The sequence below is a fragment of the Trematomus bernacchii genome, unplaced genomic scaffold (genome assembly GCF_902827165.1).
Source record: "Trematomus bernacchii unplaced genomic scaffold, fTreBer1.1, whole genome shotgun sequence".
Classification (NCBI taxonomy): Eukaryota; Metazoa; Chordata; class Actinopteri; order Perciformes; family Nototheniidae; genus Trematomus; species Trematomus bernacchii.
The window spans coordinates 11,882,815-11,898,855 of record NW_022988043.1 but is presented as its reverse complement, the minus strand read 5'-3'; the positions used below and the strand labels follow the sequence as shown (position 1 = coordinate 11,898,855).

Here is a 16,041-nt window from a genome sequence, read left to right as displayed (position 1 = left end):
AGTAGGTTCAAATTCACTTTGTGACTATTCTTTTTTGCTAACCTTAAACTAACCCAACTCCCTCAACATGATTTTAGGATGAAAAACATGTTTTATAATTTCTTGAGTTGCACCATTTCAACCAGTTATTGATTCATATTATTAGTCCAACTAAAAACCAACAGAATATGTAAAGTACATTTCAGTGACAACTAAGAAGACATTTAGTTAAATCTTAGGAAACATGCAAGATGTGTTGTGTTACTTGTCTTTTTGCTGAAGATATGGAACAATGTGGCAAGAACAATTGACAAAACACTCTTTGTTGTGAGCGTTGTGTGTAGCTCGTTGGTAGCTGGTATTTGGTTGGCAACAAAGTTCACTCTGAAGTTTTCTTCAAAAATGTAAAGACTGCCAGATTCCCTAGATACCACGACCTACGCGTAGCAACCAATCTTGCACGACTGACCTTGTCAAAGTGCTAAACACAGCTGCACTGTGTGTCAATGAAGCAGTCATGGTGTGTCCTTCATCAGCTGTAGACATGTATCCCTATAATGCAGTCACACTTTGAAGACGGACAGCACTGATACGACGCAAAACTACAATTAATTTCTTAGTTAAAAATGCTTGCTGTCTTGTTCCAAGGTTTGACATGTTTTCCTTTTGAACCTGGAATTTATGGTTTTTGGTCCCACGACTTTCAAGTTTCGGACAAACTGGCTGCACATAGCTGTTAATGAGGTAATCTGTCTGTGTACAGATGATGCAAGGAATGTTGTAATCTTCTAGTATGCAAAGTGGTGCAACAACTCAAAGCCACTGTTCTCATCATAAAATGGAAAGACAGCCATTCTTCTCCTAAAAAAGACCTGCCAGCCACCTAGTGAGACATAATTACGGCAGAGCAGTCACTGTGATAGAGAAAGGCTTGGTCAAAAACCAAAATCCTAAATCTTAACAAACCACCGAGATGGATTAACTTTCTACATTTCTGTGGTCCTTGAAAACATGAACACTTCCAATCATTAGACCTCAAAACCTCTGGAAAGTTTTTCTTGCTTACATAAAGGTGAAGCTTTTAAAACTGCTTCATACTGTTTGGTAATGATCCCACTATATGTGGTGGAAGAGCATGAAGCATAACCAGCGAACCAGTTTTAAGAACTGGTGGTGAGAGGTGGTGGAGGATGTCTGCGTGTGGGTGGCACACACACAACCCTAGTTATTACTATAATAAGGTTATGCTGTCCACAGTCTCAGTGTACACACAGTCATACACAGATGAGCATGAAGGGCTTCAAGTTATTTTAACCAGCTAAGTTTGTATGAGGATGTTCAAACATTCAAGAACACAGCTGCACCTAATCCACCAAAAATTGAGTAAATAATGGAACTTGTTGCCAAAGTCAACTCAGATGGTCTCTACCAATATGTGAGCAGACCAACTGTGTGCAGCATGTTCAGTTTAAAAGATAAATTGACACAATTACAATGCATCTGGGCAATTATTACAATTAAAATCCAAACATATGGCTGGCTGTGTCTTTGAACAAGATAGGTTAATGTAAAGTGGATTTAAAAATTGCACTGACCTTGGACTTTTTCAAAAATATCTATTGTTTAAAATTTCCTCAAAACAGCTCCTGTCAATATGAGAGCATCACCGTGTTAAAAGGCATTTAGCGTGAACAAGGTTGAGTTTGCTTCTCGCGTCTGTTAAGGCTGTGGCCAATCAGATATCTAGCTAAACAGTGCCCCCTTATGAATAGTTTTACTCTCTGAAATTTCTTTACCAGGTACTGAGCAACATGAATGGTCCTGAATAAAGACTACAATTGTGCGCTTTTATAATTTTATAATTTTATAATTTTATAATTCATCATTTACAGCATTCAATAAAAAAAAAAAAAAGAAGGGAAAATAAAACATTAATACAGTTTGCATTTACAAAGGATTAGTGATAGTTAAGGCACAACGTATTAGTGGAAATATCCCACAACAACAGCACACCATCCAATCACATCCCCATTGATCCGAGGTCTGTGATTCTACTTGAGTCATTATTTTCTGTGTTTGTTGCCCTTAATCTGGTGACACCTCACAAGTAAAACTACAAAAACTAGTTTAAGTACAGAATATGTCAAACTCTAACAGGTAGGCAAGCGTCATGAGCATTACATCCTGAACACTCCAAAGCGTGTCTTCTTCGTTGGTGCATTCAGTGCGGCACTGAGGCTCAGACCCAAAACCAGACGAGTATCTGCGGGATCAATGATCCCGTCATCCCACAGTCTGTAAAAAAAAAAAAGCATCACATTATTAAACAATCTCACTCATCTGATGTGTTTGTAGTCCTAAATATGATAATTACAGAATTACAGAATTCATGTTTTTGTTGCTGCTTTATTTGATAGTCTTTAACTTTAAATACATTTTTAGGGCTTTGAAAAACTATTTGGTAGACCTTTATCATCTGATATGTGCTTAGCTCACACAAACCATGAAAATAACCCACAGGACCAAATAGTAAAAACAAGCAAAGATGGTTAATATTAGCAGAACAACAGGACATCTGATGGAGAATAAATACACTTTGAACCCATCACAGCATCACTCCTTATACATGAGCAGTATGATTTCGAAAAGCAGGGTAATATGATTTGATATTGGAATGATTTACAAAAGACATTAGAAGCAAATGCTGCTGGCATGTTGTTATTCCACCTCTGCAGAATATTATCATTTCAAAGAGATCATTTGAACATTTAGTCAATGCTGTGAAAGCCTTTCGGTGAATACTTTTATCCCACACACAGAGTGAAGTGTCATGACCAAAGCTCACCTTGCACTGGAGAAGTATGGACTGCCCTCCGCTTCAAACCGCTCTACGATTGGCTTCTTCATGGCAGCCTCTTGCTCTGCTGTGAACTGTGAATACAATGTGAAATCAAAGGAATTGGCGCTGCAGGTCTACCAAAGATAATTGCATTAGTTTTAGCTAGGAGGACTGAAAAAACTGGCAACTGAATTCAACAACGTTTACAATGAATAGATTGCTGTAGCTACATGAATTGTGTAACATTTGCACTCCATATCTGTCCTGTCTTCAGGTATGATTCACAAAAGGTAATGCCCTAACGGTATTACATAGTACACATATTCATAAGCGTTGCGGCTGAGTGCGATTTAAAGGCAGCCTGAGCCAGAGGTTTTGTCAAATGAAGGCAATTAAGAGAGAGGAAATGGGAAATGTAAGGTCAGGATTTGGGAAAGGTGGGAAAGGAAAGAAATGTGTTTATCTCTTGTTATATAAAAACCTTACTATTCATTAATACAAAAATCTATTTCTTCCAAAGTGACAGGTGGCGGAGCTTCACTCATTTAATTTTCACTGTCACAACTGTCTTGGCACCCCTGCATCCCTAAATAAACTAGTTTGAGCGTGCAGCACTTATATATGTTATATATGGGATTGCAGGTTCCAATTTGTTCCCTGCAACAGTGTGTGGTTATTAGTGCTAAACTTTCTAAATAGTAATGTTTCTGCAATGAGGCTCACTTGCATAGAAAGGTGACAATTTGGTACCAAATGTTTGTATATTACCTAATTTAAATAGGTGCAAATAGCGTAGAAGCAGGAGTCGCTTTTGGTTTGGCAGCACAGTCAGGGGTTAATTTCACTCTTACTGTAGCTGGTGCTTTGAGAATTACACGGTTTATTTCCATCTTATTTGCACAGGTTTAGCAGCTGCAAAAGCCCGGCAACCCTTTTGTGAATTCACCCCGAGTGTACACCATGTCATCTACACCATGTCAGTTAAAGACACAGTGATGTATACTTATATTTGTCCAATAAAACTTGGGGCAACAAGCTAAGTCTGTAATGTAATTATATTAAGCCACGCTTTGTATTAGCTTGATGATTGTGTTAGTTACAAGAGTGGGGTCATGGGTCAGAGGTGTGTGTTTGGATGTCAGTTGGCTTTAACCTTGAGCGAGGTTGAGCTATAATTTATGAATTCCTCCCTTGTTCACTATCCCCTAACAACATTAGGGAAGTGTGGGCGGAGGCCAACAGTATCTTGCGCATGTATTAACCATGCCAAGGCTATGTCAATTTATGAACTGTGTGTTGATTTTTTCATACCAATGCGGATTACATCTTTAGAAAAAAACACTTGTTCAACTTTAAATAAGAGCAGAATAAAGACTGTTAGAGGAAGACTTCATTTAAATGTTTTAAGGTGCCCTAGTCTGCTCATTTTCAGGTTCATATTTGTATGTTGTGCCTCTACTGTGACATGTTTCCATGCTTTAATGTTCAAAAAGTGCTTTGTTTTTCTCATACTGCCTGTGCTGCAGCACCTCTTTTCACCCTCTGTCTAAAACCAGAGCCCAGTCTGCTCTGATTGGTTAGCTGGCCAGCTCTCTTGTGACTGGTCAACCGCTTAAAGAAGTCCCTCCCCTTAGCCTTTCACGTGCAATTTGTTGGAGTGCTTTGCAGACCATTTACATGCACAAAAACCTATATACTAATACACTACAGGAAAGGGAAAAGCACAATAGGGCAAATAATGTTAATAATAAGTTTCCTTTTCAGTCTTTTTAAATCCACACTGTGGGAAACAATCCTGAACATCAGTGATTGAAATGCATCACCCAAGGCACGTAATATTCTGAAGCTATTAATGCACTCTTAATACACCCATAACAGTGTCTCTGACTAAATGTAATGCAGCCATTTGATGACTGCAATATTCTGTCATCACTCTAACACTTAACATTGATATATCTTTATCCTTGTTTAAGTGCCATGTCAAACCATTACTGAAAGAAAAGTGTCTTCATAATGTTTCTGCTTTTGGCAGCAAATGCAGAAAAGCTCATTTAGGCCTTTCCAGTGAAGCACAGACGGGGAGATGAATGTTACCTCCTTCCCCTCCCGTGCCCTCTGATCCTTGGTGATGGTGGCCAGGACAGTGGCCGCCTGCTCACCGCCCATTACAGAGATTCGGGAATTCGGCCACATGTACAGGAATCGTGGGCTGCGAGAAGAAGAGAAGGGATTGTCACAATTTGTTCACTTTTTGCTGGGCCAGAATAGTCTGCTAAATAATGGATGAAAAACTAAAACAAACAAAACAACATGTTACAACAATGTTATATTCTAGTTATGGTTTAATAATCTCATGACAGCTATGGAAAAACATCATTTACGAGAGCCATTCAAAATACCACTCGGGGAATATCAAAAGATCCAACCTAATGGGAATACCAGCCGTAATTTAAGATGTATGTAAATTGATTGAACAATTATTTCATGTCCTATTGCACACTGCACATGTGAGAAACACTGTGTGAAGTTGTTTGTGGAGTATAAACCATCCCATCATTTTTGCTTCTTATTGTTCTAAAAGGCAAACCTCTCAGAGGATGTCATTTAAACAAATTAGGAACAATGAAGAGGCGAGGAAAGATAGCCAGTGTCAGAAAACTCAAACTCAAATGGACGTTTCTTTACTAGAATGTGTTCAAAGATAAAACCCTCCGTTTCTGTGGTTACAAAAGGTCATTTTCATCTGAAAGGAAAAGTCAAAAGGCTTCTGATGCATATTTGTGCACATAATGAACAGCATGCAGAGCACATTTTGTACAATTTAATTATGCACAGCTAATGATCTTCACATTTATGTAAGGCTGCTGGTCTTGGCCAAACCTTTATGTTTTTGTTCCTTTGTGAAGTCTTTTCTACTTTTCATTAATGTATTCTTACCTGTAGGCTCTGCCGCACATGCCATAGTTTCCTGCACCATAGGAGCCTCCGATGAGAACAGTAATCTTGGGTACATTGGCACAGGCAACTGCAGTAACCATCTTAGCTCCATCCTTTGCGATTCCTCCTGCTTCATACTCTCTACCCACCATGAAGCCTGAGAGAAAGATGTAGAGGAGAGACAGTTTCATTATATTTTCACTTATTTAAGAACTTTAATGATTATGAATAAGATTTAATGTTCACTCGGAATGAAGGTAATGAAGCAAAATAAAGAGAAAGATTAAGAAGAAGAAACAGTGGTGCCAATAATCCATAAATTCAGAAATGAAAACGTCCCACTCACCTGTTATGTTTTGGAGGAAAATAAGAGGAATGTTTCGCTGGCAGCATAACTCGATGAAATGGGTTCCCTGAAAAAGGAATACAAATCTTCAGTGGACCCAATATCTTCCCATTGCAACAATGTAACTTCCTACAGGACAAAACACATTCAAGTTATTTTGCCACCTTAAGATATTAACAGGAAAAGAGCCTTTACCAACAGAAACAGTGTTTTCTAATGAGACAGTGATTCTGTTCAAAAGCACTGGATCATATCTGGAGTTTGTGCTGGAAACTTTTTGAGAAGCTGAAGGCCCAATCAAAGTCAATATAAAAATGGACAATTGCTTCATGCTCATCGAACCATTAACAAAGTGATGGTCCTGTGAAGAATTGGTCTCACCTTTATCTTCATTTGACTTGAGACAGAAATGTATCAACTCTGGAGGTAGAGTCATCTCCCGCCACTCATGCTTTGTTCTTGCTAGATTTTTAGTTTAAATGTGAAAGAGCTGAATGGCCTTCAGCCTCGCCAGAGAAATACATTGAAGAACACAGAGCTGCCAGGAGCCATTGCACAGAAAAACCAAGCACAAAAGACTGTGCAGTGTGCGGAGACACCTCATTTCCATATATTTTGTATTGCTGAATGCAAGGTGTTTACCTCTGCTGGCTCTCTTTCAGTGAAGCATGCTGCCTTGCATTGCAAAGAGTAAACACAAGTTGGAGACGGCCTGAAAGACGGTTGCTTATTATAAACTGTCACTTAGTTTTAGTTCACTCAGTTTGCTCCCAAATGGTCACACAACAACAGAAATGTAATATTTTTCTCTGTTACCTCTCCCTTTCACAAACACCTGGGGAAAAGCTTTTAACAATTTAACAGTTAGCATAATAGAAGCCTGGGCAAATCTTTAGTGATGACAGCGTGTCAGAAATGCAGCAGGTGCTGTATTGATTTTCTTGGATATGCTCTCAGACACAGATGTGGAACCTACGTGCTCAGTCTGAAGCTCTGTGTCAGTATCTTTTGTAAGCAATTACACTGATGAGATAACCAATGCTCTTACTGGCCTATTGAGACCTCACAGGAAAAAGAGAAAAAATAATCAAAGAAATAAATATTTGTTCAGGTCAAGCTTGTTATCTAATTTGAAATGTGTTTGAAAAACGCATTAGGCTATAATCACAAATTCAGCTGCTCATCTTTCCTAAGCCTGGGTAAAGTTCAGCTGTTCACGGCAGACTGGCTTACAAATTAATGGAATTACATTGAATAAAAATCATGATTGTCCCTTGTCCATGCTTTCTAAATGCTATGTTATTACTATGCCATTCGTCAGAGTTCTCCTGAGATGCCCCAGACAAGTGCAATTTGAGAGCTTATTGTGAGAGGGAAACTCGCCTCTGAAAGGTCAGTGGAAGCATCTATGAAGGCTAAAGCTCCCTCAAGAGAGAAATATTGGTAGCAAATCCCTGTGGACAAAACTACCTGAAGTGCTTCAGTATTAAGTTCAAGTCCTTGACATTTAGAGGAACATATTGAAAGTACAATTCTTACCCCTTTGAACATTGAACCCGATCATGAGGCTTAGCTTTCTACAGGTTACACAGGTGTCGGTTTATAATATCACAGGATTGAAACTGTACCATAAACTTAAAGGTTTTTAGTGAAGCCAGGGGCACATTTCAGCTTTTCTAATAACACTGTGGAGATACTGTGAACAGACCTTAGAAACCAATATGTATCCTTTAGAGAACACTCACTTATAAAGGTTTCAGACATCTTAGTGTACACACGATATTTACCTTTTTCGCAGACTCTGAAAACAAGACTCCGTTGTTGCCAATGATTCCCACAGGGTAACCGAATATTCTGGAAAATCCTGCACAGGTACAGAGTTTAATGTTAATATTGCTAAATTCCATGGGAAGAAACATAATTGTAGACGTTCTTTTCTGGGTTGTAGTAATGTCATTTGACATACCTGTAACAAGCGTGTCTCCGTAGAAAGCCTTGAACTCGTCAAATTTACTGCCATCCACAACTCTGGCGATGACCTGCGATGAATGAATAGAGGGAAGCTGTAAAATCCCATAATGCAAAGCCAAAGACAGAAAGCAGATAACACTTGCAATACCAGTTTACCATGTTGTTATAGTGTGTTTATTCCAGAGCCTGAGATATGCCATAGAGAGAATAAATAGAAATTCAGACCATGATTTATAAATGTGTGCCTATGAGATGTAATCCGTGGCCACAATTTAATTCAATTGTTCCCACATTGTTGGCACAACAGACCAGCCTTTCTCTCACCTGCAGTGCACCTGCTTCAAGTATCGGTATCTTCAACTCTGCCTATTGCTAAGGATTTAATCCACAAACTCTCAATGTCCTCAACAAGTTCTGTCAACATGTCTTGATAACTCATCCCCAAGCTAAGGTAAAACCTAATTAAAGAGTCTCTATCCATAGCTGCCTACAACCAAGGACGAGTGCCTTAAGCAGCTGGCTGCTGGGATGAGTGACTTGGCCTTGTAAACTGCCAGATGTATTTAATTTCATTTTGAGTTTTTATTTAATTGGGGTTAACACATTATAAACTGTGCGCACAAATTTGCAAATCGCAGCCTTGATATATATGTGTTTATATACTGTATAAATATGTGTTCCTCCTTCTAGGTAAAAACCAGAAATATTACATATTTATATGTCAACATATCACAAGCTCTCAGTTTATCCATTACCACGGAGGACAATTTATTCAAAATTGGGCCATAAATATATTGATTCTAAAAAAGAGCTCAGAAAGCAGCTGGCCTTTTAGTTTTCAGCAGAAATGACTGAAAAAGAGGTAAACAGAGTATTTTTAGGGGACCATTTTAAACCAAAGACATGGTGGTAGTACGTATGAATAGCACATAGACAGCATGTGGTTCATTAATATAAAATAACATAATGTAATGGCTATGTTCACTGTTCACAACAGTGTGGCTTATTGGTGTTTTTGTAATATCTTTTAGACAATAGAGCTCAATGGCAAACATTTATAAGAAATATCAGGCTTTGACAGACAAAAGTATGATATTTGAATCATGATTGATTTAACTTAAGCGATGCAGGATGCCCAGTGCTGAAAATCCCTTTACAAGTTAAAAGAGGGAGAAGCCCCTTGATCCTGTTTGCTAAATGGACTGCCAATACTGTTCTTAACTACAAACACTTTGACATCTCTACAGTTAACAGTGATTCTTGCTCAAGGGTCTAAATCAAGAATCAAAGGCACAGGCTTTAAACCAAATGAGAACATCTGGCAAGCCGTGCCAGAGAGAGAAAACTAGGTGATTAAAGTGATTGATGCCCGCTGTCCATTATTGACTCCTAACAGAGACCCGACAGCTACAAATTGTTTAGAGTGCATTCTGAACCTTTAAACGTCAGGTTTGCTTGTATTTTGTTGCAAAGTGTGCATATGTTCTCTAAATCTTGTTACTGTCGGTAATACTATAAAAAAAAATTAGATCAATGAAAATGGGCTGCTAAACACACATTTCAGAAAAGGGGCAGAGGTTTATAAAGAGGTTTTAGACTTCAAAAGTGATGCAACATCACCCAATGTAATAAACCTCAACATTATTGTTCAGATCATTTGTGGCAATACTAACAACATTTGTTTTTTGCTCCTTTGAGGCAAAGTGGAGGAAGCCGGACAAATACCTCTCTGACATCAAAGTTGCGTTTCAGGTTTGCTCCAACTATGCCGTAGAGTTCATCAGCCGGGTAGAGAGGGGCCTCCACCGGCTCTGTGGTGACCTGAGAAACAAAAACAGCCTTCACATCAGCAGAGAGCACACACAGCTTGAATTGATGGATGAATGGATTTAAGGTGACTGTAAATAACTCATCATTTGACTGACATCAAGTTTTTTCCTGTAGTTGAGGTTTCTCACTGCTTTTCTTGCTAAATGGAGTGCGTGGTTATCATCCAAAGCATAATGGTCGGTCACACCAGATTTTCTGTAAATAAACAGGAAATTAATTACTGTGACATTATCATTTCAGCACATTAATCAATACTCAACACTACAATACTGATTGGTGCATGTGTTTCATTCATGTAAATTAAGCTAAATAATGATATGCAATCAATACAGTTAAACATGAACACATCATTTTGTGACTCAATGACTCCTGACAGCTTGTATTTAAATGAACAACATCATTTCAAAACCATTTTGACCGGACAAAATAGATAATGAATTACTCTTTTTACCCAACTCTGTCTCCAAAACAAAAGAACATTACCATATTACTAAACTGCACGATCAATAATGTTTTGATAGGTAACACATGTTCTCCCACATTACGGCCATCAGTTTTTAACATGTGTTTTAACGTTATAAGGTGCAATACATTCTTTTTTTACATTTATAATTTCCTAGGTTTAGTAAAAAGATCCTGGTTTAGCTTAAGATAAGGTTGTAATTTATTATAACACTCTAAGTGAAACTACTCCGTGTAAACCCAGCTTGTAAAAAAGGCACCACTGCAAAATATGTCTACACTTGTTTATGTCAGAAATGTTTGTGTATTACAGGGTTTCGTATTCTGATAACAGCTTATTAATGCAAGTTTATGTACAACACTTTTCCAAAAGCAGAACCATGATATCAAACACCCATACATAGTAAGTCATGAAAAATATTGGTATTTCTTACTTGCAGTGAAGATCAGCACCACCAAGATCCTCTGCAGAAACTTCTTCCCCAGTTGCAGCTTTGACCTAAAAAAAAAAAGCACAGACTCTTCAACAAACACAAACAACAAACAAAATATCTGTGGAGTATTTTTAAAACGGCTGCAACCTGGTCGCTTTTTACTGTACAGCTGGAATGAAATTACTACCAAAAAAAGTGATATTAGTAGGATATGCCTTGTGCTTAATTTATGATGTATGCGATTTATGAATCCCGAATCCTCTCGCAGGATTACGAGACAATTTGATGCTTTAACTTTCATCCTAGTTTTATAATCCAACAACAAAAAGATGTCTTACCAGTGGAGGTCCTCCGAGGAAGATGGTTCCTTGCTTCCTCACGATAATGCTCTCATCTGCCATGGCAGGAACATAGGCCCCTCCAGCGGTGCAGGAGCCCATCACAACCGCAATCTAAGGAGTCCAGAAAAAGTCTCATTAACAATCGACAAATGGCAAGACATTAAAGTTTTGCTATCAAATAAATATCAGATTTATCTGAGAGTGCAATAACAGCTCAAAGACAACTTAGCCCTAAGCAAGTTTGTAGCTTCACACTTTGTTTGTACCAGTAGTCATTCAGATTCAGAATTGATTTTACGCTCCACCGTGGATCTTTCCTTACGGGTCCTTTTACTACTGAACTGGTACATTTTGTAAGTCTTGTGGTAAATGTTGTGGTTATACTCAATATAACTTTGAGAGAAGAACCTGAAAGGGAAAAGAACAAATACTACAGAAGGGAAATCCTGAAATAATAAATGACTTTAATAATTTTGAGGGACAATATTATCAAGAATGAATGGGCATTCAGTTTGTTGGAGATATGTGAACATATTCAGGTGCGTGCCAGAACGGACTTCGCTATTGCACCCATCACATTTCTCAGCTCTACACTTCTTTTCGTTTGTTTTTTAAACACAATGATGTTTATTGTTCTAACAGTCAAAAGGAAGCTGAATCGGTTGCCTGCACACAATGAAAAGATGAAATACCTACAGTAGTGCAGCTCATTTCAATGTACCATCTGTGTCCATTATTCAGACAAACCTTTCTGCTTCTTAGAAATGATCCATGAATCAACACAAGGTTACTTCAAACCAAACTAATGTATTTTCCAAAACAAAATCACGCTACAGTAAGAGACAGCTACCAAAGGTTGACAAGCAGATTATTACGCTTTGCTTTGGTCACATCTGCTCTAGGTGCGTTAAATGATTAACATGTGAAATGCAATGTTATCAACCAAACAAAAGCATTTACATGACATTACATTACATTACATTTAGCTGACGCTTTTATCCAAAGCGACTTACAATAAGTGCATTCAACCAAGAAGATACAAACTTGAAGAAAACAGAATCATATAAGTACATCAGGTTTCATAGAGCCAAACCATTTTAAGTGCTACTCAACTGGCTTTAGATAAGCCAGTCCTTTGTTAGTATAGCATCACCTGTGATATTCCCTCTGAAGACAGCCTGGCCTGGTTGTAGAAAATACGTCCGAAGTGATCTCTGTCTGGGAAGACTTCGGCCTGTCTCGGAAGATTGGCTCCTCCCGAATCCACTAAAGGAGTCAAAAACATCGGAATATTTAAAGAACTCAGTAATTCATATTTAAATTGGTTCTTTTTCTTTTTAACAGACACATTGTATTCCTCATAGAATAAACTGGTACATGTATTTTTTCCCTTTTGTAAGTCTATGTTTCTTGTTTTACCAAACCTTTTCAACTTACCTAAGTAAATGCATGGCAGGTTGTTCTGCTGTGCGATCTCTTGTGCACGGAGGTGTTTCTTCACTGTAACTGGGAAGTATGTCCCGCCTTTGACAGTAGCATCATTCGCAACTATAACACATTCCACCCTGTGAGAAAAAAATTGTTATATTGAAATGTGTGCTGCACCTGGAGTACTCCAGGGGAATATCATTGGAAATTATCCAAATAATTCACAAAGATGAAATTAACACCCCATGTAATTATCATAGACTTAACATTTTGAATATTTTGCATCTAGTTAAGAAGGTTTAATATGCATGTAATAGACAGAGTGGCTTCAAATCTGTTTTTAATAGGAAAATCTGCTCATTCACGATGCTTACCCCGAAACACGCCCAATCCCAGTTAGTATACCGCCTGCTGGGACTTCCTCTTTTCCATACAATTCATATGCGGCAAACTGAGAGAACTCCAAGAAAGGGGTCCTGCAAAATAAAACAACAAAACATGCAATGAAGGCTTGCAATTAAAAATGTTCTTTAAGTTGAATTGACAATGTTCTTTTAGATTGAAAGCAGGATGTCTCTGGTGGTGGAGGGTTATATTAGGGGTCTATGGATGACTGTAGGATAACAGAAATGCTTTCCTCACTCCTCTGCTCTCAGAGGAAAGGGAAGATTGAAGTGCTGCACACGTTAGAACTACCTGTGCAATGGTTTGTGTGATGACGTCAGACCAGAGCACATATTTGTGGAATGAGTCAGCCATGGATTTAAAATCAAAGATCAAATTAGAAGATACTGTACCCAGGATCCAGCAGTCTGTCGATACGCTCTCTGGGCAGAAGTTTCCCACGAGAAGTATGAAGTCTTCTGGCTTTTTCTCCCCCACCTGGTTACACCAAAATAAGCAGAATGCTTACAATATGGCAACACTTTGGATAGTCCAGTGGTGTTTATATGTCATGTGTCCAAGTGTAGATAGTAACCTAAACCACAATCTTATACCCTCGACATTTAAAATAAGATATCACCAAGTATGTTTGTACTACTTTACACTCTACTGTATCAGATGTCATGAAACCTAATGTAGTTACACTGCAATGTACTCAATATTAGATACGTACCAGCACTGAAATATCTACTGCAAATGAAATTGTGAGTGGCAATGTTTTCACACAGAGTTGTTACCCCTTTTCATTGAGGCAAGCTAATAAAGAAGCATTTATTACTTTCAGTTTGCACATTCAGATTTGACAGCAGCCTTAATATCAACAGACCGTCCCGGAGCAGTTTTATTAAAAGAGATACAGGTAATGAAATGTGTTTTGTCAACACTTTCATCAACCAGATGGCCTGAACTAATTTGCGCTGATGAAAACACAAACTGATGAATGAAAGTTTAGTGTATGTTTAGCATCATGTTCCCACACCTACCCAATTTAACCTTCTCGGTACGGCTCTTCAGTTCATCAACGAGAACTTTCATCCGCTCATAATTCTCCTGAAAAACAAACAAGTTTATGAAAACATGAGTGATAGATTGAAGGTCGGCTGCTGCTGCATTAAGTGTTGAGGTATAGAGCAACGAAGCATTGAAGACAAAAACACACAAAATCGAATATTTGTTTTGATCCAAATACCACAAAGAAACCTGATACAGTTCATCTGTTATGAATTATGCTGACGTATAAAGACAATTATATACACCATAAAGTGCCTTTAACTGAAAATGGAACAGCTAAAGTCACCTCTTAGACAATTTGAAAGGAAAATGTTTACTATTCTCTCAACAATTAACTTATAGACATGTATAGCTTTGTATATTTTCTGTTACAAAAGCATTTTCCAAACTGGAAAATATAAAGAAATGTGTCTATAGCGCCATCCAGTGACATATTGTGGGATTGCACAGTGAGAATGAATTGGTTGTTGATTACACAAGAGGGGACACTGTGAACCAATATTTACACTGATGCTTCTACTTATTAGATTCACTACATTATAACTTCCATCAAAAACTCTTGAGCATTAAAAGGGTGATACTGTCAATTTCAGAGTTTTCGTTTGTTAATGGCATGTTTTGTCCTTTATGCATTTAATTTCTCCACTTATCGTGTTTATTGCATATACCCAGAGTACCACAGCTCTGCTGGTTGCCACTCAAGCAATGTTAACTTCAACCTTGGATTTACTATACATATAGTCCCAGTTGTGAAAAGTGTCATTCCATACCAAATCATCAGTATATATATTTTTTATAATATATTATATATTAAACTCCAAGACATGAAAGGTTTTGGTTTGGTTGGTATTGCATGAGCAAAAAGTATCATCTGAAGGAATCCTGATTACTTGAGAGTTTACCCGTGGAGCAATGATGCTGAGCTAGTTGAACAAAATAACCTGCAGAATTTGCTACTCGACATACAGTCTTGTCAAACATTTGGAGCGAAGGCTGTGTCTAGCTGCTGAAATGCAGGTACATTTTGAGTAGTAGAAATAAACTGCGTGATTAACTTAGTGTGATGATGCTAAGACCTTAGCAGAGTACCATGGAAGCTCAAGGTTTTGACCTCTTGTAGCCAGTAAACAGTGGCGATATAGCTTATGCTCAGTTTAGGAACTAAGTAAACTAAAGTCTTAATATGTGTTAACTTTAGCCGACCTTACCGTAGTTGTACAACAGCTGTCAGCTATTTATTTTAACAGTTAACGTTGACATTAGCAGCCAGTTTAGTTCAAGCTTGTCTAGCGTACGTTAGCAACAGGCTAGCCTACCTGATATTCAGAGGACTGTGTATCCTGCTGAGACCCGAGTCGAGAAACTGTTTCGGCATAATAAGACCTTGTGCAGGCCAAAGGTAGACTCCTGCAACGATAAAACCACGGCCTAACTGTATGTAAAAGCATTTTGAGGTTCACGTCTATTTAATCGTGCAATTTGTTACTGCTAGCTTGCTAGCTAACCTAGCAGTGATTTTCTTCTGTGGTTGATGTTACTTGAAGTTAAGCTCCATATCGCCACCTGCTGTTTGCATAAATAATACACGTGCTCAACGTCTCTGGTACTCCTTCATTTGTTGCATTAACACTGTTGTTGCCAGAGGTGGAAGAAGTACTCAAGTCAAAGTAGAACTACCAGAGAGTGTAGGAATACGCTGACAAGTAAAAGTCCTGCAATCAAAACTTTACTCAAGTAAAGACACAAGTATTGGCATCAAAATATACTTAAAGTACCAAAACTCAAAGTCCTCATTATGCAAATTGGCCCATTTTATTATAGTATATATTATATGTTTTGAGTATAATTTTCGATGCATTCATGTGTTTATCACAGGATGTAAAGGTGGAGCAATTTTGTATTCCTCTGTATGTTGCAGGGTAGCTTGTGGTTTTACTCAGGCGTGACTAGAGTCTTATGTAAGTGTTGATTATATTTCACATCTTTAATTAAAATATGCATAGTAACTGAAGGTGTTAA

At 38.0% G+C, this 16,041-nt stretch overlaps 1 protein-coding gene across 1 annotated transcript; it reads right to left on the bottom strand.

Moving 5' to 3' along the window:
• Positions 1-1,833: 1,833 nt before the first annotated feature.
• mccc2 (methylcrotonoyl-CoA carboxylase 2 (beta)) lies at positions 1,834-15,547 on the bottom strand. The gene is made up of 17 exons (XM_034118579.1): positions 15,339-15,547; positions 13,995-14,061; positions 13,365-13,449; positions 12,942-13,043; positions 12,577-12,704; positions 12,293-12,405; positions 11,137-11,250; positions 10,799-10,863; positions 9,998-10,097; positions 9,798-9,893; positions 8,068-8,140; positions 7,889-7,965; positions 6,102-6,168; positions 5,756-5,912; positions 4,913-5,027; positions 2,825-2,910; positions 1,834-2,274 (listed from the first exon to the last, which is right to left on the bottom strand). Exons 1-17 carry the CDS (start codon positions 15,468-15,470, stop codon positions 2,157-2,159), a joined length of 1,695 nt encoding a protein of 564 aa, XP_033974470.1. The 5' UTR covers positions 15,471-15,547; the 3' UTR covers positions 1,834-2,156.
• Between the last annotated feature and the right edge of the window lie 494 nt (positions 15,548-16,041).